Below are 25992 nucleotides of genomic sequence, written 5' to 3' on the forward strand. Positions count from 1 at the left end.
CTGGTGATGTTAGCGGTAAACTTCTGAATTCTGTTTCATAGTGTTGTGGTCCCACAGCATAAAAAAAAAGATGGTTGTTTTGGTAGGGACTTCTCTTCTTTTTAATGTGATTAGTGCAGTTGATTTACTGTGACACCATTTCAGTGTGTTCTTCCTGGGCCTTAATGAAGTACGATAGAGAAAAGCAGTGAGCACTGTTTGGCTCATTAGTGGGACCCAGCAAATGTTAATTCCCTTTTCCCTGTTGGCGTGATCAAACTGATCAGTGTTCCCGGGATGTTAACTTTAAAGGTTGGCTTTATCGGCTCTTTGAAAAAAAGCCATGCCGGGTGCCTGGGTGGCTCAGTTGGTTAAGCGACTGCCTTCGGCTCAGGTCATGAGCCCGGAGTCCTGGGATCGAGTCCCACATCGGGCTTCCGGCCCAGCGGGGAGCCTGCTTCTCCCTCTGACCCTCCCCCTTCTCATGCTGTTTCTCTCTCACTCGCTCTCTAATAAATAAATAAAATCTTTAAAAAAAAAGAAAGAAAGAAAGAAGCCAATTGTTACCATGTTCCTCTATCAGGACACTTGGAGCTTTTCTAGATCCTGGCGTTTTTTCTTCATAATCCAGGTAGGACCGTCATGGATTTGCTTTGCCTCGCTGCCATCTCTTGTTCCGAGATTTCTAAGAGACGTTAGCTGATGCAGCCTCTTGCCCAGACTGTGTTACAGACTCTTAGGTTGAGTTGCTCACCTGGTGCTTCCCTGGGCTCTTCAGCGATCAGCCTGTCCAAGCTAAGAACGGTTGAGGGCACGTGGAGCACGTTCACTGATGGGGTGGTTGGGTGGTGGTCACGGCAGTGGGGCTGTTTTCATGTTTTGTCTGCCACTCCTTTGTCTGATTCTAAAGAATCTGCAATCAGTTGCAAGGCACTGAAGTGTATGGAAAAAGCAATGGGGGAAGGAAAGCATTGTGGGAGAGTGGAGGCCGGGCAGCTGTCTCTTTCTCCCCTGATTGAGTGTTCTAAGACTGGCTCCTCTAGGGGAAACAGGACTTACCAGAGAGGTGCTTACACTCTCTGAGCCTCAGTTTCCTTGTCTATTAAATGGGTGTAGTAGCACCAACCCACATAGCTGACAAGCGCAGTCATAGCTCTTTTCCCCCACGGGGTCTCAGATTCCTCCTTTACTTTTCTGGCTCTTCACGTATGGATCCAGTTTGTGATCGTCGGTTGCTTAGTTGGGATGGTATGGGGACAGGTGGCCATTCTTTGGTTGAGGTCAGAGCCAATCTCTTCTAAATGTTACCTTCCTACCAGACATGTTCCTCCAGCACTGTTATTAAAATTGGACAGGACGGTTGTGATGAATGTGTTTTGTGCTAATAGTTGCATTCTTTTCCTCGAAAAAACAAAAAAACAAAAACGAGCAGTTTGACAAGAGACTAAGCAGAGCCTCCAGGAAAATGAGATTCTTTCTTGAGCTCTTGAAAATCCTCCCATAGATCCAGTAAAAGTTCCATATGGGCCTAATTTGGATTGTGTAGTTGAACAAGCCAGCAGCGCCGCCCCCCGCCCCCCCCCCCGACCCTGCGCCAAACTGGCCAGATCTTAGAGTGGCTCCCCTCCAACCCCCCCCCCGTCTTCCTCCTGAGCTGCTGCGTGAATCCAGATGCCACCCACCCCATACACCTTTCAGTCTCCTGCTTCCATCTGTGCAGTTTTCGTGGCCCCATCCTTTTTCTTGATACTGCAGTTAGTGGTGAAGACGTGTGGATGGCGATAACTGCCCACGGTGGAGGCCCTGAACTGACTGCTCCTTTTCCTTTTCTTTCTGGGATGTGATAGTCACGCCCTGTGCTGATTTGTGCTGCATTAGAAAGTCAGTGATGTGGGCGCCTGGGTGGCTCAGTTGGTTGAGCGACTGCCTTCGGCTCCGGTCATGATCCTGGAGTCCCGGGATCGAGTCCCGCATCGGGCTCCCTGCTTGGCGGGGGGTCTGCTTCTCCCTCTGACCCTCCCCCCTCTCATGCTCTCTCTATCTCATTCTCTCTGTCTCAAATAAATAAATAAAATCTTTAAAAAAAAAAAAAAGTCAGTGATGTGAGTCTGTCCATGTCATCCGTGTGGCACCAACCTCTGGATGGTCATCTACTGCATCGGAAGCTAGTTGACACGGATCGCTAGTCACGTGTCCCTGCCACAGATTAAAACGTGTGTGGTGTTCTTCTTTTTCTTTCTAGCTTCTTGAGGCCGATATTGTGGTCTTGGGCTCTCCCAAGCCAGAAGAGATTCCCCTTTCTTGGATACAACCAGGAACTACAGTTCTCAACTGTTCCAATGACTTCCTATCAGGTGGGTAAATGTCTTAAAATTGGTGTTGGGCTGCTGAAGAAAGGAGGTGAGATTGTTATGAGAAACGTGAACCTTATTCAGAAGAGAGGACATCCCTGAAAGGTTGGTCATCGTCAACATCCGTGCACAGGACAGGAAACTCAGAATGTTGATGTGCCTACCGTTTGGGTTACCTGATATTGAAACCATATTGTCAGGCAAAGAGAAGCCAAGATGCCAACCACAGTAGCCACCTCCTGCGCCCACATGCAGACGTGCCCCTGTTGGCCTCTCACGTTGAGCAGTCCAGTCACCTGTGACCTGAAGTAGATAATTTGTCCATGTGTGAGGTACACTAGAAATAGTGGTTTTCAGTCTCACACAACGAAGCAGAATCTGTTCTCCCAAAGAAACCTTAGGTGAATTTCCACATGTCAAGCAGATGAAAACAGTTGCTGGAAGGGATGGGAACGGAGACCAGCCCTTCTGCGTCTCCCCGATTGCCTCCTCAGAAACTTCCCTGGAGCCCCAGAGTTACCTCAGAGCAGTGTGAAAGTCACCATCAGAAACAGAGGTGGGGGCACCTGGGTGGCTCAGTTGGTTAAGCGGCTGCCTTCGGCTCAGGCCATGATCCCAGGGTCCTGGGATCAAGCCCCACATCGGGCTTCTTGCTCAGCAGGGAGCCTACTTCTCCCTCTGCCTGCCACTCCCCCTGCTTGTGCCCTCTCTCTCTCTCTGTCAAATAAATAAAATCTTTAAAAAAAAGAAAAGAAAGAAACAGAGGTGGTCTGAGGATGGTATTTCACCAAGGGATCCAGGAGTGCCTGGGACCACACGAGACCCACCTTCAAAGGAGCTCAGGCCGTGCCCACAGCAGGGCGCTCAGGCGAGGGGCCAGTAGAGCGGGCCCAGAGGGATGCCCTTTTCTCACTCACTGAAAGACACTCTTGAGGCTCAGAAAGCTTTCCACTGTACCTAGCCCACCTTTACAAGTCCCTGAGTAACATGTGTGCAAGAGACCCTCCCTCCCCATTACCTGCAGCCTTCAGATTTCAGCATTGGAGAGGACTCTGCTGAGCTGGCGTGGTGTGTGGCATTTTTCCCCAAAGATGGTCAGAAGTGGAGCCAAAGTGGGTGGAGGCCTCGCCCCTCTTCCACTTCTGCCAGGACCACACTGGGGTTCTAGATCTTGAAACCTAGACTGCTCTATAGGAGAGTGAAAGAGAGAATAGTATCAGATTGTGTGTGTGTATGTAAAACTTTGATCCAGTCACCTTGAGATAACTATTTTACATTTTTCCACCAAAAATGCACTAAACTTAATTTGATTGGAATGTAATAGAAGGAAAAGAAAACAATGTGATTATAAATGTTACTGAAATTCATATAATAACTGTTTCTTCAAAAAGAAAAATAATGGACCCACCCCTCTAGGAAATGTCCCGCCTCCCATAATTAACCAATCAGATTAAAAACCCTCTGGGGCTGCAGGGGGTGGGGTGGATTGGAGGATGCAAGGGATGATGCTCAGGAATTTCCCAGAATGCTCAGGTAGTTGGCTCTTGGATGAAGAGCACACAGATGAATGAAGGAATTAGAGGTATATTATAATGTGAATATAGGATTCATTGCTCCTTTTAGCAAATAGAAGGCTTGCACTGAATGACCTCTTTGAAGTATATGTAGTTTTGGGGTATAACTTTCTTTTCCCTCCTGAAAAAACCAGTGCCTAACCCATAAATGATGGGCATGGCAGATTTGCTCCTCTGCTTAGAATTTAGATTAGGAAAGCCAGTTCTGACTTTATGTTCTTTTAAATGAACGCTTCTTTGCTGTTATATTTACTTGCTGTTTTTTTAAATTAGAGTTTATATATTTAGGACAATTTTGGCATAACCCTGGCTGGTGGGAGAAGCTACTTTTTGGAATCCCTTTGAGCCCTATGCTTCAATATATGAAGGTGACAAAATTTTTTTAGTGAAACTGCCTTATTTTAATACATTTGTTTTGAGGACCTTTAGTTTTTTAAAGGCATTCATAAAAACATTCGATTTCAATGCAGTGATCCTTCTAGGGGAACAAAAAAGACCAAGGCATTATATTTTGACAGAACAATTATGTAGACTGACTATGGTTAGTTTATTTTAAATGTGTCTGGTCCCGTACTAGTAGTTTTCTTCTTGATTTTTGAATGCCTAATGCCCAAAATAGTACGTGACACAGAGTACATGCTCAGTTAATACTGAGTGTTGAATGAATGAATAAACTTGGACTCAGAATTGTACTGTGATTGCAGTTTTAAGTTAGTTGCAAATATAGAGATATCTCCTGGAACTTGTCTCCTCAAAAATAGGGCTGAGAGGCAAAGAGAAAGATGAAAAATGCTCTACTGATGAAATAGATTAAAAATGAACATTTTACAGTCAGCATTATTCATAAGAGCACGATATTTCCTGATAGTTAGTTTTAATTTTATTTATTTATTTTTTATTTTTTAGAGAGATTCCCCCCCCCCTTTTTTTTTCAAGATTTTAGTTTTGAGTAATCTCTAAACCCAACATGGGGCTTGAATTTACAACTGTGAGATCAAGAGTCCCACACTATACGGACTGAGCCAGCCGGGTACCCCAGTCAGTTTTAATTTTAACAAGTTTGATTAGTATGAAAATTTGATCTCTAAATAGATTGAAGAAAGGCTTTTCTCCCTTCTTTTTTGCATAACCTTGCCATCTTAAACAAAGAGACTTTTTAAAGCATTATTAAAAGGAAAGGTGCTTTTATTTCAAAAGAATTCTTAATAAACTGGTGATTGGGTAAAGGCAGGGTTTATAATGAAATTTTCACACTCATCTTAATGGTACAGGGATTCCCGCCCCCCGCCCCCGCCATAAAAATAGATGGGATGCGGTGATTTATAATGAGGTAATTCTATAGAGGCATTTTATTGAATACCTAATCCAGGAGAGGTTTTTCAGGTGGCTGATATCCCAGAAGCAGTGCTCAGAAAACAATTACACCTACCTTGTTGGATCTGTTCACTCTTCTGTGGCATGAGTCTAATGTTTAGATTTAAAAGAGGGACATGTATCTTCCCCAAATAGCACTGAATGATACTATGGTGCTTTACTCTGGCATATAAAAATCTGTGAGATGCCAAAGGGAAAATCTGATCTATTGGAAGTGAGTTGAGAAAGTGAATGACTTAATGATTAGGTAATAAATCCTTACCAAGTAAAAATAACTAACTGAAGAGGGATATGTTAATGTTCAGTTTTCTAGCTATAAGAATAATATTTTATTATTAAGTTTCAAATCACAGAAGCTGTGATTTTGTAATGCTCTGCTTGCTAAAGAGCAGAATTCATCCTAAGCAAGACCATTTCACACTCTTAATATTAAGACTTATTTCCTGGGGTGCCTGGGTGGCTCAGTCGTCAGGCGTCTGCCTTCGGCTCAGGTCATGATCCCAGGGTCCTGGGATGGAGCCCCGCATCGGGCTCCCTGCTCAGTGGGAAGCCTGCTTCTCCCTCTCCCACTCCCCCTGCTTGTGTTCCCTCTCTCGCTGTGTCTCTCTCTGTCAAATAAATGAATAAAATCTTTAAAAAAAAAAACTTATTTCCTGATGTGCCAAATGGGACAAAGGAGAAGCTGGTCTTAAGTCTTGGGCCCAGAGAAGAGTATCAAAACAGCAATTTGTGGGTCAGAGTATTTGACAGCATCATTTTAAGTGAGCATAGGTGTATTTAGTGTGGGGTGCATCTCGGGGTTCATGCTAATGATCTGGGGGATCCTGGGAGGCCTCCAGCTTTCTCTCTTATGGTCCCAAAGGGAGGTAGTATAATTAATGTAGTGGGAAAAGCATGGAATTTAGGTCAGATTGATCTTACTCAAAGAGAAGAGGGAGGTTTTGGTTTTGGTTTTCTCTTAATTGCATCGTATTTACAAGCTGTGTGACTTTAAGCAAATAACTTAAGCTCTCTGATCTTCAGTTTCCTTGTGGGTAAGGTGGGAACAAGGCTCTTGAGAGGAATAAATGAACTTTGCCTCACAGCACCTCTTTCTTAGGATTTGCCAACCAGTGGCTCTCCTCCCCCCTCCCTCCACTTCATTGTCCTCACACCTCTAGCATACAGAATAGCTGTAGACTTCATATTAGCAAAATGTTAAGTCTGTATTTGAAAATCAAGCCCAGGGAAGGACTCTTCCCAGTGAGTTTCTGAGAATGTAAGAAGGTTAGAGACCTTAGACACGCATGTAATATGGTTGTTCTCTTCGTGCACTTGGAATAAACTAAGGGTATTTGCTTATAAATTTTGAACTCCAATTATTCTAAAATCTGTTATATCTATTACCTGTTTCCCTTACCTTTTTTTTCCAGGAAATTCTGGAAGATTTGGACTTAGATGTTATTGCCGGGTTTCATTTCAAATTTTAACTAGTTCTCAGTATAACACATTTAATGTTCTGACTTTTTAAAAAAGTCTCAAGCTGTTTAGAATATACAGCTATGTGTTCATTCCTTCCTACTTCGGTATCAGTGATTTCAAAAGGGCTGTTTATATAAGTTGATACTAATATTTTAATTATATTTCTTTTTTGGAAGATTCTTACCTTATATTCTGTTTAAAAAGTAGTAAGACATTGTTATTTGATAGTGGAATTCAGATGTTTTAAGCTAGGAGTTCAATCCTTGCAAGCATTATTACAAACATTATATTAAGATTTCATTTACTGCATTTTACTGTTATCCTGTAAGATGAATATATTTAACTTAAAACTAATGGCCAGTGATTTTGAAAGTGTTATCTGTACTGATTTGTAATTTTTTAGCTTTTCCTGTTTTCAAAATTTCACATAAAGTTTTTTTGAGTTCCTTGTTCTCCCAGAGGATGAGAAAATATTTGAGAGTTCAATCTATGGGTTCATACAGCACTTTTGTGATAAGAAGGGTACCCTGGGCCAGACTGCAGAAAGCTGAAACGTTTCCATATAGCAGAGATAGCAGGAAGACCGAAGAAGAATTTGCGTTGGTCCCTCCCATTTCATTTCTGGCAAAATTCCCAGGGTGGTCTCAAAACAGCTCCTGTCAGGGAAAGCACGGTTCTGATTTCCAGGGAAAGCAATATGACACGTTAGCCTTAAATTTTCTTGTTGTAGCAAGTTTGGTTAGCAAGAAAAAATTATAAATGAAAGGCCATCTTTTAAAGTGATTCATTGACCTGTGCTTGGAAGAACCACAAGTTAATGAGGAGTGTTTAGTGGGAAGTGAAAAGACCCATTTGGTTTGGGACGGGACCCCTGGGACCCCTGCCGGACTCGCAGGCTGAGTGCAGACAGCCTTGGCAGGCCGAGTGTAGACAGCCTCCGGGTGGAGCCCTGCCTGTACACAGGCAGAGGGGTGAGGTAATGATTTCCTTTCTAGATTCTCTTTAGCCATGAAATTTGTTAAGAATGTTATTCCTGATGCACTGAGTTACCATCTTCATTGCTTCAAGTTCTCTGGGTTCAGAACTTTTTAACCAGGTCATCCCTAATATTAATATCGTAAAATACAGTTTCTCAGTTTCTATGGAAGAATGGTCATATCACTTTGATGGCAGGGTACTTGTGATTCTGTCCTGGGAATGTGCATTGATAAATTGATACCAGCTCTTGGCATATAGCTTTTTCTTATTTCCTCATCATTTAAAGATAGAGATAAAAATGAGAGAAGCATATTTCTTTTCCATAATGGTTGGACAAGACCTTTAGATCAGATCTCTAGTGGTTCAAACAAAACAAAACAAATCTCATTCTCTAGACTCTTGGCTTTTGCTTAAATATGATTTATAAAACTGTGAAGTGTTGCTAATCTTGAAATGATACCGGAGGGATATGATTTTCCAACACCCTTAATACATTTGACTATAGAACATCGCAAAACACTTACTCTTAAGTGTTTTGTGCTCTTTCTTGCAAAGGACTGTCAGCAAAATGGATAATTTAAAAATAGCGTGGTCCAAACTAGAGGAAAACAGTTTCTTAATTCAAAAAAGTTGCTATTAGAAATGTTTCTTTTCTCTAAGGGAGGATATAAACTAAAGCATTTTACATGTGTGCTTACTTTTCATAACCTCTGTAAGTGCCAACTGAAGAAAGGGGTAGAATCCTTCCACATGCCTCTGTAGTTTGAAAACCAGGTCATCCCTAAAATTAATGTCCTAAAACACAATTTCTCAGTTCCTATGGAAAATTGGTCTTTTCACTTTTATGATGGGGATTTTTAAAGTTATCAAAGACAGCCTGATCTTTCACACAGCACTTTGCGATTATGCTGTGTTTGAGTCCCCCTTCCTATACTTTATATACATAAGTGAAACTGCTTTTATTTCATATGAATCATTTAAACATAGACGTTAGATGCCCAGGACTTTGGTGTCACATTCAATTCTCACAGACTTGTGTGGGGTTGTAACTACTTACAGTAGTTAACAGGCCCAAAGTCACAGTCGCCGGTTAGAAGTAGAAGCACGATTTTTACCCAGTCTTGACTCTAAAGTCAGTCAAGAGCCCCAAGGCTGTGCCGGGGACTGGTGACCCACCTGGAGCTGTGCATGACAGCCTAAGTCCCTTGGCTGAAAAGGAGAACATCACTCAGTGTGCTGGCTTTTTACTAGGAGCAATTGGTTGTAAATGACAGTATCCTGAAAGTCTGTTGTTTTTTCCCCTCAAATTTTTTCTAGGGAAGCTTGGACATGGTTCTCTTGGGGTACATCTTCATGGTCTCATTGCAGAGAATGATGTCAGTCTCCTTGCTGCAGCTCTGCGGATTCAGGTTGGTTTGACACAGCTCTTTGAGAATTTTTGAGTTGAGAACTTTGATGAATAGTTGCCAACATTTTGCAAGTGTTTTCTGTTGAGCAGACACAGTATTAAGCACCTTACACACATAATGTCATTTAATTCTTACAACAGCCCTGAAAGATAATGTCATTCCCATTTGGTAGATAAGGCCTTTGGTGACATGACAAGTGTGGGACGGGGACCCAAATCAGGGGCTGTTGTTAGTTATCGATTGCTGTGGAATAAATTATCCCTCAAATTTTGCAACCTAGGACAATAAACATTTATTATCTCACAGTGTTTGTGGATCAGAGATTTGGGAACAGCTCAGCTGTATGGTTTTGGCTCAGGGTCTCTCATGCAGTTGAAATCAGGAGGTCAGCAGAAGGCTTTACTGGGGCCAGAGCCTCCCGCTTCCAAGATGGCTCACTCACATGGCTGTTGGGAAGATGCCTTAGACCCTCACCATGCAGACTTCTCAGTAGAGCTGCTCATGATAGGAGCAGCTAACCTCCCCCAGAATGAGTGATCCAAAGGAGAAGGCAAGGAGGAAGCCGCAGTAGGTTTTATGACCTAGCTGTCAAAGTCAGCCACCACCATTTACCTGTTTCCTCTTTGCTAGAAGCGAGCCACCAATCTAGTTCACATTCAGGGGAAAGGGAATCGGGCTCACCTTTCAAAGACAGGAGTATTAAAGATTGCGGACTGCTTTTTAAACCACAACCATCTATATGACCCAAAGCCCGAGATCTCCAGCTCGCCACCGTGCGAGCTATGCATTCTGCTGGCAGTGACCTTGACTATCAGGAGAGAAACCGGAGCCTATAATTCCAGCCACACTGGAATTAAGCAAAAGCACGTTTTAGTTTCTTTCTTACGGACATGGTATATACGATGAAAACTTCTTACTTCCAGGGGCGTCTGGCTGGCTCATTCGGTAGAGCATGCGACTCTTGATCTCAGGGCCGTGAGTTCAAGCCCCACGATGGGCATGGCGCTCACTAAAAATAAAGAAATAAATAAACTGACCCCCCCCTTTAAAAAAATAAAAATAAATAAAACTTGTTACTTCCAAATGGGATATGATACCTTTCTGTAAGGACTGTGTCGCATTTCAACTTAAGCCAAATTTTATTTCTCTGGCTCTCTTTGTGTATCACCATTTAACAATTCAGTGCTCTTGTTCTATTACATCAACTGTAAAAGGATCATACTTGAAATGGTGTTGCAGAGTTTGGAAGCTGGGCATCCAAGCTGATTATTCATGCATTCTCACATTTCCCTTATTTTTTCTCTTCTGAGATGGAGAACCCACTTTTATTCTAGTACTTGACGACTTTAGTGAACATTTAACCTATTTTAAAAGTACCTATATCTCACATTTTCCTTTTTAAGACAAACCTACAACGCTAATTACATGTGAACAAAAGTGTTCCTGATACTCACTTGGGTTATTTTGCAACTCTAATCCTTTTCATGACATAACATCCCTGAACAGTATCTTCATAGTTTAGATACATACCCTGTCAGCCTTTACTTGGATAACATGCTTTCCTTTCTGTCCCTTGAAGAACATGGTCAGCAGTGGAAGGAGATGGCTACGCGAACAGCAGCATGCAAGGTGGAGACTTCACTGCTTGAAACTCCAGCCTCTCTCCCCTGTGCCAAGGTATCCGCCAGAATTGTTTGTCGTGACATCAGGGCACCAAAGGGCCTCAGATATCCAAAGTTACCCATTGGGTGGGGGCACACTTCATGGTATTATGGCTTTGATGGTGGATAATTTTCTCTAATCACATTGCTGCACTATTTATTCTATTGTTTAAGCCCTAAAGATTAAATAGTAATGAACATGTGTACCATATTCTGTCAGTTCTAGGGTGTATATTTCTTTCATTTCTGAAGTCAGGATGTCCCTTACTGTTGATGTATCCTGCATTAAATGGCATTGTTTTTTCTTCTTAGTGGTCTATAACATAATGCTGTCTTCTATTTGACAAAATACAGTAATATGATGTTTGGAATATGCTTTCCAGTGTTAGAAATGCCCAACTCATCTGTCAGCTTGGTCTTCACAGCCACGTAGTGGGGGCATATGGGGGCATATGACCAGCCAAACCAAACCCCATTCTATGTGGGAAGTGAGTTTAGCTTTCCTCAGAACATAGTAATATCTAATATCTGACAGGGTATGCTGTGATATTCCAGATGGATATTTTCTTCAGAGTAGCATTTAATGAAGTGCAAGCTATATATTCTCTGCATAAATTTGGAAATATATACTGCAGGAATAATTCATTAGATAAGATATCAGAGCCAGAGGCAAACTGAGGGTTTTAGAGGGGAGGGGAGTGGGGGGATGGGTTAGCCTGGTGATGGGTATTAAAGAGGGCACGTCTTGAATGGAGCACTGGGTGTTATATGCAAACAATGAATCATGGAACACTACATCAAAAACTGATGATGTAGTGTATGGTGATTAACATAATAAAATAAAATTTTTTAAAACATGCTATTAGGGCCAGAGAAATGCATTTTCTAGCCTCATCGTGGGTCCCTCTGGCTGCCCCCCACTCCAGTGAATTGGCCCCACCCTCTTCGTCCAGGCATGCACAAATGCCATTGGAAAACAATGCACTGAAAACAACACATCATCAGTAGATAAAACCTCCAGGAATTGATGAATTTTTCATTTGATAACAACTTGCTTTTTAGATTTGATCCGTTTCCTTATGCCACAGCTGAACACTCATGGTTCCATTCTACCCACCTGGCTATGTTTTCACCCCTGAAATAGACTGAACATCATAGTCCCCTTCTGTGTTCATTAATACATAAATTCTAGGGAATGTGTGTTTTGTAATGTCACCCCTCTTGTTGTGTAATCTGTTTCATCAAATATCTTAAGTTACTTACGTTGTTAAAAGACTTTAATTTTTAAAAGTAAATGAGTACGTTCTACTTACAGAGAGCGAAAAAAAAAATGAGGTGGACTCTGCCAAATTGTGTACCAAAGTCTTTGCATAAATCTAAATAAATTCCACTTGGGGGAAGAAATGTTTTATTTGCTGAACCAAATTTGACTTCTGAGGTATGGGCGGGGGGGAGAAAGACAGGCTGAGTAGTTTATAAATTCCTCAAAAATCAGAACGATATCACTGTCACTCTTTAGCTAGTGAGGAGAAAACTTTGGAGGTTTTCTTAGAGTCGGTGTTTCCATTTAGGAGACTTGGGGAGGAGAGAAAGAGAAAACAGGTGTAGACAGGAAGGCAAAATGAAGTGGGAGCACAGGCAGTGAAGCAAGAGGGGGAGAACTGGAAATGAAAATGCAGGTGTAGCCGGGGAAGGAAGCATAGAGCTCAGCCGTCATCTGCATCCGGGCTGAGCTGCACTGACCCTCTCTGAGCTGCCGTACTTCGCGCACTTTAGAGAAGTTCGGGTTGGAAGTGGGTTCACCGTTACCTCGTGCCCCAGGGTCAGACTTCCGTGGGGTCGTGGAGGAGAACACAGAGCAGCGTGAGGGCCTCAAGTCGAGGATCAGCAGGAGCGAGAGAAAGAAAAATCAGAGCAGGGGGCCGCCTGCCAGTGGAGACTACGGGGCCCCCAAATAAGGGCCCCAGCGTGAGGCAGGGCACTGCTGTCTCCCCAAGTGTCAACCCTGATGACCTGCTGTCCCCAGCTCTGTCTTGTGCCTGCTACGTCTTCCTCTCAAACAGGTGCTCAGTCCAGCAGATGGATGGCCTGAACCCCCATTAAAACAAGTAGCTGAGCTCAGGAGCCCCAAAAGACTCCTCTGAGAAGCGCAGCACCTGCCAATTTCATAGCACTCCTATAAGCTGAACAGTGGTGTTCTCATCTTGCGAGGAAAATAGAATAAACAATTTGCCCAGTGACACTCAGGAGTTCCTAAACTTAACTGTGTCTGAACTTGAGCTTCGAGTGCTAGGTCCTTTTACTGACGGTTATGCGATTAATAAAATCTTTTGAAATGTGATTTTGGATTCGAAGTAGGAAAAAGAGAGGGAAAAGTATGGACACAGATGAAACAAAATAGCATTTCCACATTTTTGAATAGCCAAGAGACACAAGCAGCTAGCCTAGTAATAGTAAGAGCATTATGCAGTGACCCATCTATTCATGGTTAGTGAAGACAGTGATGACCCACAGAGAGCACTGTACTCTACAAGGAATATACAGTTCTCTCCTGTAGTATCGGTGTTATCTTTGTACCTGGGCGAGTTCTACGATCTTCATGAGTTTTTAAGAGTTGCTTCCCTAAAGAAATGTACCATTTTTTCATGCACATTAATTATTAGCAGTTGTACTTCATACTGTTTGGGAGAGAGGACCACAGAGCAATTGCTTTGATTGAATTTTTGGCGTGGCGTATGACTTTTCACTCTAGCAGTGACCACCTAAGCTGAGGAGACTCTCGCCTCTTATGTGTTTCCCCCACAGTGATCTTGAGATTTCAAAAGCACAGACTCCAAAAGCCGTGGATGTCCTTGCCAAGGAGATAGGATTGCTTGCAGATGAAATTGAAATCTATGGCAAAAGCAAAGCCAAAGTACGTTTGTCCCTGCTGGAAAGGTTAAAGGATCAAGCAGATGGCAAATACGTTTTAGTAGCTGGGTAAGACTACTTTTAAAATCTATTTTACTAAGAAAGCATGTTTATAAAACTTTCTTCCCTATTTCTATCTGTCGTCACGCCCCTCACATCCGTCGTTTTCTCAAGCTTGACATTTTTGTCCATTTCACTTGGTATTCCTTCATTTGACATGAGGTAAGTTTTCATTTTCAGTGCAAAACAAATTAGTCTCCTCCACATAATATAAAGTGTAACGAGTTGCTAATCCAGTATTTTATTTTTTTGTTTCTCATATTATGTTTTGATTATCCTTGTTCTGTCTTGGATTTTTCATTTAGTTTTTCTTTGTGATAAAAATCAAAATAAGAGTTAAAAGTAAAATATTTTGAACTGAGCAGGGGGGTATTTGTGTTCTACTCAGAAATAACATCTTAATGGAAAATGTATAGGTGATTTTCCTGTTAATATCCTTAATGTTTATTTATGTATTTGCATTATAAAAGTTCATTATTTCTCTTTTCTTGCATTTTAAAATTAATATTGGGCCATTTTCATTTGTGTTGGTCATTTTATAAAAGATAAATGCAGAGCTTTTGTGAAAAGGAGTGTTTATTTTCCCTCTTTTTAAAAGAAGAAATACGTTCACGGGCTGAAAAATGATAGAAAACAAGGGATTTAAAATATTTTTTCAGTGTGACCTGAGGGAACATCAGGAGACCATATAAATTCCTTTGTTGTCTTGAAATTTCATTGTGACTTAGTGATGATATATAGGCCAAGGCTTAAGGCACAAAAACCTGTTTGTTAACAGGCAGAGACATCTCTTACAACTGGACTCGTACTTAGCGCACTTGGTTAACTTTATTTTTACAGATATTATTATTAATGTAAACGCCTTGTTTCTTTTTCCGGTTATAAAGTCACACATCCTCATAAAGCCATTCCAAAATGCAGGAAAGTATCAACAAGGAAGTAAAACATCCCAAATCCTACCACCCGGAAGAAGGGGCTGGTAACCTTTGAGATCATCTTGACACAGGGAGTCTTTCATAAATGAGCTCATCTTCCCCGCGCTGTTCTGTAAACAGTGTGGTTATTCAACAGTGTGTCGTGTACCTAGCTCACTCCGTGTGGGCCAGTGTAGAGCTGGCGATCATTTTGCATGACTGTGTATCATTCCACTGCTCCCATCCTAGATTCTGGCACAGGGGGCAGTAAAAATGCCTGGGATGCGGGTGGACTCCATGTCACACATCTTCCCAGCACCGTGAAGCCCCCGGGTGGCTCAGTGGCCGACAGGTCAGCATGTTTCTAATTCCTCAAGGATATTCAGGCCAAAAAATGATTTGAAAATACCATAAGGATGTGCCACGATTTATTTAGCCCACTCTCTGTTGATGGGCACTCAAATTGTTTCCCATGTTTGGCCACTATAAATGATGATAAAATCAACAGCCCTGTGTGTGCTCACTTGTATACTTGCCTAATGACCTCCTTAGGAAAAGTCCCTAGAGGTTTTAAATTCAGTGTTTTAAAACTATTTAAAATAAAGATAAAACTACAATCTATAATTTCACCTCCTTAATGGCCAAATAATTTCTTCATATTTCTTTCCCTCCCCTTCTCTCTTCTCTTTCTCCAGCTCCTCTGTCACTCTTTTGGAAGGATAGACAGCTAGGGCTCTCAGAGTCACTCAGTGCCTGTGGTTTTAAGGAATTTATACCATGCCTGTGGCTTAAATCTCCCTCAGGCTTTCAGGCTCACTACAGTTGGACTCCCAGTCCTACCGGGGTCCTTTCCAAGCTAGGACCCCACCCCTGATGTCTCCGTAACTGAGCTGCAGGAAAGCTCCATGTTGAGAGGAAAGGCTGGCCTCACCTACAGGAGCCCCCAGGGCCAGATCTGCGAAAGGAGCCAGCTGACTTGGGGAGTGGGTTGGGGGACCACTGGGTCCCAGGGTATGGAGCACACATGGAATCAGTGTTGCTTTTCTGGAATGTGCTTGATACAAGTTTATTTTCAGAAGTAAACTCTGGGACATTCAGAACTTCAAAAGTAAATTTAGTATTTTATCCACAAATTTGCTTCCCTTTTTCCAGGCCCTGAGTGATTTTGGTAGGTGGATTTGTTGGTTTTCTCCCCGTGCTTAAGGTGAGAAGATTTAAGGAAAACCCAGGAGGATGGGCTCTCCGTATACCAAGGAAGAATCAAGCAGTAATTTTTCATATGGAGTGGCTGTGATTTACTCTTTTGGGCACTTGTTAATACTGGAAATAAAAACAAATCTATACGTGGCCCTGCCCTTAGCTGGGAACACAGAAGTGGTATTTCTGAAACAGAAGCTCTGATGGTATTGTTATCGGATTCTTAACTTGAAGCCTACCCTCAAGGCTGGCCGCATGCTGGAGAGTGACAGCTAGCCTGGTTTCCCAGGATTATGGCTGTGTGTCGGCCCATGCCCAGTAGAACATTGCTTCTTGTCCCACCCTGTCTCTTTGCTGGCATTGGTACGTGCATCTGAACTGAAGAAGCCAGGTTGTCGTATTGTCGATAGAAATGAAGTGAAACTTCAATTCTCAAGTACAGATTTAACCCCAAGAGATAAACAGTTCTTTTTCTGAAATTGTGGTATATGTTCCTTTTAAAACAAAGATCTATGAAGGAACAAAAATTAAATTGTGTTCCTTTCAACTGCATCAGGAAAAAAAGCTGTGGGGGTAGGAATTTGAGACGTACCTGCATCTGCAGGAAAGCCTGAAGAGTTTTAGAAAATATATACCACACTGTGTAAACCACACAAACAACGAATGATGTATTTTTTAAGTGTGTAAGCTGCCTTTTTAATCTAACTTTTTAATAGCTGGATATTTGAGATCAGTTTAAAACACCAGACAGTCATTTTATTTATAATCTAAAATGAAAAGTTCATTTGCGATAAAGACCGCCTCCATAGTTTTACTTTTGGTCACATCAGTTATGGAAAGTGACAATTGTCAAACCATTACACATGCTGTCCCTGCTTCTTCAGAAATAGAAAGGACCCCTCCATTAAATGGAGAATTATTTCCTTCTCCTGCAAGATTTTTTTTTATATTCTGGAAATAAGACTGGCTTACAGTATAAAATATTTAACATAATGAGAAGCAAAAAGGAGAAAACAAAATCTCTCATGACTCGGAAGTGTTAAAAATTTTTTATATTTCCTTCCAGGATTTTCTCTCTATATCTATCCTTTTTACACGTTGAGATCATGCTATAAATACCATTTGGTGTCCTGCTTTTATTTCTGAATACTGTAACATGAGTCTTTCCCCACGCTTTACTCAAGTAATTCTTCAGGAAACCTAAATAATATATTCGTGGTTGCACATTTGAACTTACGCATAAATGTGATTTAAATGTGTCAACAGTAGAAATAAAATATAAAACAATGGGATTTAAAAAAATCTTCTGTTAATAACCCAAATGCAGCACAGATTAATTCGCTTTAAAAGCTATTCTTCAAACTTCAGAATTTCTCATTCCGTCAGAATCATCTGTATTCCATCAGCTACACATCGCGTGGTATTTACACCTATACGTCACTGTATTTTCTTTGCCTGACAAAATGAAAAGTATTGGGACTTGTTCAGGGAAATATGCCAAAAGAATCTTAGGGGCTCTTGAGTTTTACATATTTTCCCAGTTACACTAATGAAAAGGAATTTGTTTGAGAACTTGCCTCGGAGTGCAGCTGTAGGGCATTGGATGTGTGTGTAGGCTCGGGCTCCGTTGGCCCTTCACCGATCTCTGTGCAGAAGTTTGTAGAACTTCTCTGAATTGCTCAGACAGAGCAGGTCAAAAAGAAGCCCAAATTTGTCTGTGAACAGACTGAATTTCACATTAAAGAGTAATTAAGGGCGCCTGGGTGGCTCAGTTGGTTAAGCGACTGCCTTCAGCTCAGGTCATGATCCCAGGGTCCATGGACTGAGCCCTGCATCGGGGTCCCTGCTCTGCAGGGAGCCTGCTTCTCCCTCTCCCACTCCCCCTGCTTGTGTTCCCTCTCTCGCTGTGTCTCTCTCTGTCAAATAAATAAATAAAATCTTTAAAAAAAAAAAAAGAGTAATTAAAATCATTCGCATCACTTTCTTTCATGTGTAGCATGCCAAATACTTCATTTGATTTTTTTTTTCTTTTAATATTCCTTTTGGTAAGTGTAAAAATAACCTTTACTGACTTTTTTAAGATTTTGTTTTTCTGCCTTGGAAAGCTATTTAAATATCCGTTGAGTTTTTTGCTACATGTATTTAGAAGAAACCACTGAGGATGGGGCCTTTGAACTGCTCACATCAGTCAAGTGCGATGGGAAACACAAGCCAGTGGACTATAAAGTTTGTTGTCAGGCATAAAAGCCTTTAAAAACTTCCCAGTCAGGAAGATACCTGGGATGAGTGATATATATTCACACGCTGCTTGAGCGTGTAGTTTTGGAGTGCCTGGTTAGACCCATGGCTCATGACAATGATACTGTTCTCGAGTCTAGATTTTGAGAACCATGCAGTTTTACCACTCTAATCTGCATAAGCAGTCTCTTTGACCTTGGAGTAAATGGTAAACTTCTTTTAGTATGTGTCTAAACTGTCACGGAGTACTTCAGTACATTGTTACTGTAGTCGACAGTAAACGTATTTGTCTTAGAAAAGACATCATTGCTTTGTCAAGCGTTTTTTGCTCACGTGTGCCTGGACAGGTGACAGAAATGCAATGAGAATAGGCATAGTCCTTCCCCTCAGCAAGCTTGTGGGCTGGTAGGCAGGACATCCATGTCAGGAAGCTCGTCATGATACCCTCAGAAAATTTACATAATAAATACACAATAAATGCTGTGGGACATAGAGAGGAGCAGATAAAGCTGCAGGGAGATGTTGAGGAAGAGAATGAACAAAAACCACAGTTCCCACTCCATAAACTCTAAGCTCTTATAGAAGAAAGAAATTAGGTTAACATGGTGCTCATTGTTTTCTGAATCAACTTGATAATTTGGAGTCAGAGTTAAGGATAGTGGGACAACAATTAATAAACCCAAGTCTGCAATCAAGTGTAGGAATGAGGTAAAATAAAATTTTCATTGTAGCTCTCCTTTTATTGCTCCCAATAAATACTTCCTGCTTTTTTGATTTTCTGAATTGTATTAGTTGGCAGGAAGCTAAGCGGTCCTGTGTTTCTAATTAAGAATTGGATGGTTAGCCGAAGTTTTGAGGAGGTCACTTCTGGGTGTGTCTGCTTTGGGCGGTCTCCAGCAGCTATGTTAGCCCATCCTTGGGAATGAAAATGTAATTCTTCATGTGACACACTGAAGCCAACCACCTATTCCTTTGCAGACAGTAAATGGTCAGTACGGTGCTTAATCTACCCTGTCTTTGATACCACACTTTTTTTCAGGCTGTCATAAGATTCTGATGCCTGTGGCTGACCAACTGCTTTTTTTCCTGTTGTACTAAGAAAATTGAAAGTTTACTCAAAGTGTAAACACTCACTTGTAACGGACTTCGTGATGACCAAGTGTCGTGTGGCTTGAGGAGTTTCGAGGTTGACTTCACCCAGCGAGTTCGGGTTGGCGCCCCAGCTCCCTACCGCCAGCCTTGTCCCTACTCGCAGTGATGGCTGCCGGGCCCTCACCTGGTGTCAGGCGTCTCTGCGTCACGTGATTCTGTGCGTACTTCCGTGGTTCCCTTCAGAGACTCCCCTGTCACACCCCTGCCTCACCCTCAAGGTTTCTCTCTCCTGCTCCTTCTGAGTTTCCTTTTGCTTTCTTCTGACCGTTCCTTACGAGAACATGTTCTGGACAGTTCTGTCCTTACCCCTCTTTGTACTGTGTTTACTCTCACTGAGGGATCTTTCCTGTTGCCATGCTTTAAATTGCTAATTAGTATGGTTAACAGCAGTTAGACACTTTCTATCCATACAAGTAACCTGGAATTTCTTCTGTTTCCATAGAAGTGACCTGGGGAAGTCCGGTGGCTTGCCTGGGTTTGACGGCCCCCTGTGCTGTTTACTGTTGCGCGGTCCCGGGCGAGTTACTGAACCTTCTCATTCCTCAGTTTCCTCATCAATCAAATGAGGATAAAAAAGAACCCAATAAATGTAAAGCACAGAGCCTCACATACTACCTACCCCAAACCTACCCTCAATTTTATCTGGCTAACGTTTATTCATTTGCCGGGTCTCAGCTTCGGTGTTACTTTCTCTCTGAAGACTTCCCTAATGCTCCAATCTCATCAGATCCTCCTGCCACGTGCTCTCGTAACACAGTCTCGTTGCCAAGTTTCTGTCCTATGTGTTTATCACTTTCATTTTAATTGCCAGTGGATCTGTCCATATGTCCCATCAGCTGTACGCTCTGGGAGGGCAGTGATGGAGTCCAACTTGGACTTGCATCCCCTGGATCTAGGGGCCTGGCACATAGTAGTACTTAATAAATGCTTAATAAAAGAAGGATTGATTGTATTGCCATGGTGGGTCTGAGGTCGTTGGGGACGGGATGATGTATCTAAGGACGTTAGTTCATTGTGGTCACATCACTAGGTTTCATAGGTCAAAAAAACTCTGATTATCAGTTTTGTTGTGATGGAGCATCCTGGACAACCTGATTCATGCCATCTAACTCACTGAGACCAAGTTGTAAGCCACAAGGACAGTTTTTAAATCTTGGAACACTGGTTAGAGTATGCTAAGGAACAGTTTTATGGGTCCTGACTTGGGAATATAATACACGCTGGTCCTCTTACTTGATGCCGTGATGGTGTAACTGTGGTGTGATGTTTGGTTTTGTAGGGTGTTGTGGTCAACAAGCTCCTCCAGAGTAGTTCTGCTCTCCTTAGTGTGCTGAGGAGTGTTGGGCGAATTCTTTCCCAATATTTGAGGGGCTGTTGGATGAGAAGGAATGGAGTTGAGTATGTCTGACTCCAGGAGATAGGAGCTGCTGGAATGCAGACGTCTCTTCTCTAGGACAAAAAAACTCTCTAACTGTAAAAACTATCTGGAAATGAATGGGCTGCCCTAGAGGTAATGAGCCTCCATCACTGTGTTGGAACATGGCAAAGACAAGCCCTGAACACTAATATCTAGAAGGAGATGGAAGAGTGGGGACGACGGGATGCCTTCCAATCCTGAGAATCTGGCCATGGATCACTGAGTAGGCCTTGTGCCCGCCCACATTGTGCTTCCAGTAAATGGCCCTAGAAGAGAGAATGAGACACAACATTGTCTTGATTACTTAAACCATTTGATGGATAATTCTATGCCATTTCTTGAAGCTGAGAATGTTATCACTGCTGAATAACTTTTCTTTTTTGGTCTCTTGCTGAAGGTGTGTCTGTATCTTGGCTTTAGCGTAAGCGTGGCCTGTGTCATGTGGGTAGACTATAAAGGTCCATGAAAATTGAAACACTTAAGTGAATTTTGGGATGATGTGTTCTCTTCCAGTCTCCTCTGATTTGGTTCTGGTACCTTAGGTTGATTTTGCATAGGTTGTTCAGGAAATATTATGAAATTCACTTTTCCCCCTCTCCAAACCAGGATCACACCCACCCCTCTTGGGGAAGGGAAAAGCACAGTGACAGTTGGGCTCGTACAAGCAATGACTGCACACCTGAACATCAACTCCTTTGCCTGTCTCAGGCAGCCTTCTCAAGGACCAACTTTTGGAGTTAAAGGTATGTGATTTAACAACTGGTACATTTTTCAGAGCAAAATTTGGGGCAGAGAAAAGTTGTGAAAGAACATTATCAACAGATAGGGAGTTAAAACTTGTCGGAGGAACTGGTACATTTCATCCCCACGGGCACCCCCCCACAAACACACTCAGTACGTGGTGGTCACCCCAAGGTGTTCCTCCCGCAGACGGGGCTGCAGTGCGGGGGGTTCAGCCGAGCCCCCCAGGAAGCCCATTTCCCTGGTTCCCTGGAGCAGTCGCTGGGCCCGTGCTCACCACTCCAGCCTTGGGCAGAAGCCTTCGATCTCATCAGGACCTTCTTTGCCAAGCCATTTTGCAATTCTGCCATTCATATTGGTGTTTTATCATCCCTGCCACAGAGAAAGGCCTTTCCCTCCAAACAGTTAAAGAGCCTTTCAGTTGGGCCTGAAGGCTCATCCTGTCAAAGCTGCTGTCAGGCCTGCCGAGCTCTGGAAACTGACTGGCCATGGCCAGAGATGTGGTGAAATTTCTGCCGTCTGTGCTGGGCCCACATCCGGCACCTTCACACTCACTACTCCTCCGCTGATTTATCGTGAGGTCATCCTTCAGCTCACATTACAATAGCATTTATTGCTGCGATTACTATTTGTTCTTGGCACTTTGTGGTTTTTAACAGGATAATATTTATGTTACTGTCACAGCTGTTAATAAGCCCTAGCTCATTAAATACTGATAACTCATAGGATGTCATACATTATGCGGCGGAATGAGCACTAAACTCGGAGCAAGAAGGCTGTGGTTTAAATCGTGGCTGTGTCTTTTACCGCTGTGTGGCCATTAGCCAGTTGTCACCTCTCTTGAGCCACATCTGTGATCGCGCAAAATGGTTTATAGTATCTGGCTTACTGGGTTGTGAGGACCAAATGAGAGAGCATATAAAAAACATGGCACACTGTAAAAAGGACAAGACACGGAAGGTATCACTCTTGTTTAAAGAAAGCTCAATCTTTTTAATGTAGTAACTGAACTATTTCGAGCAATAGTCAGCATACCAAACCTTACATACTATTATCTAAAATCAATTGACTGAATTTTATAATGTGTTAGTCTGAGTTCACCAGATGGATCTTTCTGAACAAGGTTTTTTGGTACTTCAAGCACGTGCAATTTAGATAACACAGAGCTGCATAGATCTGAGAATAAATGAATAAAATAATCTCATGTTTGCTGTAATGACATTTGCTGTATTATTTTTACCTTTTTTTTTTTTTTTTAAACCAAGAAACTGAAGTCCTTCCATTGCATAGTTGGACAGTCGGGACTTTTTTCCCCTTTTATTCTGCTTTGAAAGACAGTTAATGTTTTTTACTACCTGTTGTTTCATCTTGGGGGTGGCCTTCCTGCTGGGTTTGGGGAGCTGTGTCCCTAGGACCCCATTCATCCTGTGTCGCTGTACTTGGTAAATGATTTCAATGGTACCTGCTCTATTGTTCAGGAGGCGCTGCAGGTGGCGGATACGCCCAGGTCATCCCCATGGAGGAGGTAAGATCTCAGCGAAAAACATGTCATGTGTCATTGTTTTCCCTTCCTGGAACCTTTTTTCTGGGCCCCATAAGCCCAGGCCCATAATCCTTTATCCTCAGTCCCAGAATCCTGAAGGCTCTGAAAACCAAAAACATTTGCATGACTTACAGTGGTGAAACCTGACATTTACTGTTACGGGCTATTTATGTCTATGGCATTTGGTATAAATATTCATATATTTTGCTGCAGATTTGATTAATAGATGCGGACCTAGACCCTGCTTCGGTGTATTATTAAAAAATTAGAGGTATATCACACTATGTTTCTAAATTACCAAAAATTCTGAATCCCAAACCCCACGTGACTCCAAGGCTTCTGGGTAAGACAGTGGAGACGTATCTCCTCCTCAGTCATCAGTTATACTACCCAATTCAGGAGGACTTGGACTCCTCCCTTGGGCAAAGTGAGACTCCAAAATAGTTCTGAAGAGGGGCGCCTGGGTGGCTCAGATGGTTAAGCGTCTGCCTTCGGCTCAGGTCATCATCCCAGGGTCCTGGGATCGAGCCCCACATTGGGCTCCCTGCTCACCAGGGAGCCTGCTTCTCCCTCTCCCTCTGCTGCTCCCCCTGCTTGTGCTCTGTCTGTCTTTCTGTCTCTCTCAAATGAATAAATTTTTTAAAAATCTTTATAAAAAACAAAACAAAATAGTTCCTAAGAAAAATGGGCAAGAAGGGCCAAAGGTGTCCATTCTTGTTTCTGTAAGAACTCCAACTCCCGCATAACCACCCCCTTGTCCCCTGCATCTGACCATCTATCCAGGTCTCATCACTTCTGCTCTCTGCACTGGCCTCTAAGTTCTGGTCCCAAGAAGTCTTCCCCAAACCCGAGTCTGAGCCGGTTGCTTTCCTGTTGAGTGTATTTCAGTAGTTACTCCATCACTGTCTGCAGTATAGCGAGGCAGGTCCTCATGTGCTGCTCCAGCCTATCCCTCCAGCCTCCTGTCTCAGGTCCCCACGAGCCACCCTCCCTCTCCCCACCTCGTCAGACTCCCTGCTGACTCCTGCCCTGTTGTCTCTTGATTCCAAGCTTGGAGCGTTCTTCCCTTCCTGTCCTGCCCTCCCTGCCCCAGCCTGTCCTTCTCTAAGTTTTGTTCTACCCCCCAGATCCCCTCCTGTTCTGTTGCTCTCATCCGGTTCAGTGGGCCATGGTGAGTTAGCGGCCGTAGACCCAGCACTCAGCCCAGCGCCCAGCGCCCAGTAGAGGCTCACCAGGAAATGTCCGTTGGTTTCGTTGAATGAATAGGAAAGGTGTTTACCTGTGAAGGCCTGAGTGTCAGGGAAGCTACAGGGAAAATCTGGACACTTTTCAAGTATTGGGGGTGGGGTGAGAAAGAATAGTTCGGGGCATTGCCGAAAAGATAGCCCCGAGCCTCCCATCTGAAAGGCGGTGAGTAATATTCACAAGCCAGGACGACCCAGAGCCTGGAGGCCAGGTTGGGGATATGGAGTACAAGGAACATGCCCAGGGGAATGGCTCGAGAATTTCTGCGCAGATATTCAAAGGGCGTTGGTGTCCTCCTGTCACATGGCATCAGCTGCATGGCTCAGACTTGGGGCAAACTTGAGGCATATGATAGTTGCAACTGCCTTATGATCATTAAATAAGCCAGAAACAATCAGGCAGTTTGTTCCTTGAGTTCCAAGACCTCCCGTATCTTCTTCATCTCTCTATCCCCAGTTCTGAGCACAATGCCCGGCACTCAGACCACATTTGTTGACCGACTGCATGAATAGACAATGTGTACCAAAAGAACTTTAGTAAATAATCATGGGGAAATGTTTGAATAAATTCCAGATGGGTTGAGGAATTGAAGGTGAAAATACTAAGACTTGAAGGGTGAGAAGGAGCCAGGGTTGTGCAGAATGGTGGGGGGGAAGTATCCCAGGGAGTGGCACCTGCTCGGGGGACAGCACTGAGGGGCAGGAAGGGGTTTGGTCTTTTCAGGGAACAAGAGGCCACCAGCATGTGTCCATGGGCCAGCAGGGGTGGAGGGAGTGAGGTATAGAAATGGACGGGGACCAGCTCTTCCAGGCTACGGAGTTCATGGCCGAGAGCCTGGATATTATTTGAATATCATGGTCCGCCATGGAAGGGATCTTGACAGAGTAATAATATTGATATAAACTGAGTTTTTTAAGAAGAGGGCTGGCTTCTGTGCAGAGAATAGACTGCTAGGAGTCCAGAGCAGATGCTAGGAGTCTAGTAAGGAGGCCCAGGGGTAAGATGGTGGTGTGGCATTGAGGACAGAGAAAGGATGGTAGTGATGTAAGACATGTTTGCTGGGTTTGCAGAATTAGATGTGGGGAGTTAGAAAGGGGGAGGGCATCCAAGATAGTGGGCTGAGCAACTCCATTTATTGAATTGGAGGATGGGGGGCAGCGCGGCTGGGTGGCTTAGTCAGCTAATTGTACCACTCTTGATCTTGGCTCAGGGTCATGAGTTCAAGCCCCCCATTGGCTCCACACTGGTCATGGAGCCTACTAAAAAAAAAAGGATCAGAAATGGAGGATGGGTCAGCGGGGAGTCCGCTTCTCCCTCTGACCCTTCCCCCTCTCAGGCTCTCTCACTCTCTCTCCCTCAAATAAAAAATAAAAAACCAAAATCTTTAGGACGCCTGGGTGGCTCAGTTGTTTAAGAAATGGAGGATGGGGTGGTAATGGCCATGTGGCTGGAGATGGCAGGGGCAAAGGGGTTGTGGTCAGAAGAAGAAGAGAAGCCTGTTTGGGGCCAGTGGACACCCCAGTGGATATCAAATAGGCAGCAGGGAAGAAAAACAAGCCAGTTGTAACATGACGGAAGGATTCAATAGAAACATCAGAAGAGAAATATTAACTAGCCAATGATTGTTTATTTTCACTAATAATCAAATTAATCTACATTAAAACTTCTACCAGGTATTTGACTTACCAAATTGACAGAGTTGGATTTTTTTATAATAATAATAATAATTAATAATAATAAATTTTAGCAGTGAGAGATTGAAATATACTTTCATACACTGCTGGGAAG

General features: G+C 43.0%; 1 protein-coding gene across 4 annotated transcripts in view; it reads left to right on the forward strand.

The window, feature by feature from the left end:
* Nucleotides 1–25992, forward strand: part of MTHFD1L (methylenetetrahydrofolate dehydrogenase (NADP+ dependent) 1 like) — a 186104-nt gene that overhangs the window by 30354 nt on the left and 129758 nt on the right. For all 4 annotated transcript variants that reach the window (XM_064598226.1, XM_064598224.1, XM_064598227.1 and 1 more), the window contains exons 8-13: nt 2222–2333; nt 9035–9126; nt 10706–10803; nt 13593–13766; nt 21282–21418; nt 22895–22941. In XM_064598226.1, coding sequence (XP_064454296.1) covers nt 2222–2333; nt 9035–9126; nt 10706–10803; nt 13593–13766; nt 21282–21418; nt 22895–22941 — 660 coding nt within the window. The remainder of the gene's footprint in view (nt 1–2221; nt 2334–9034; nt 9127–10705; nt 10804–13592; nt 13767–21281; nt 21419–22894; nt 22942–25992) is intronic.

This window comes from Mirounga angustirostris, unplaced genomic scaffold (genome assembly GCF_029215605.1).
Source record: "Mirounga angustirostris isolate CCGP_5_RB_7025 unplaced genomic scaffold, mMirAng1.0.hap1 SCAF_8, whole genome shotgun sequence".
NCBI lineage: Eukaryota > Metazoa > Chordata > Mammalia > Carnivora > Phocidae > Mirounga > Mirounga angustirostris.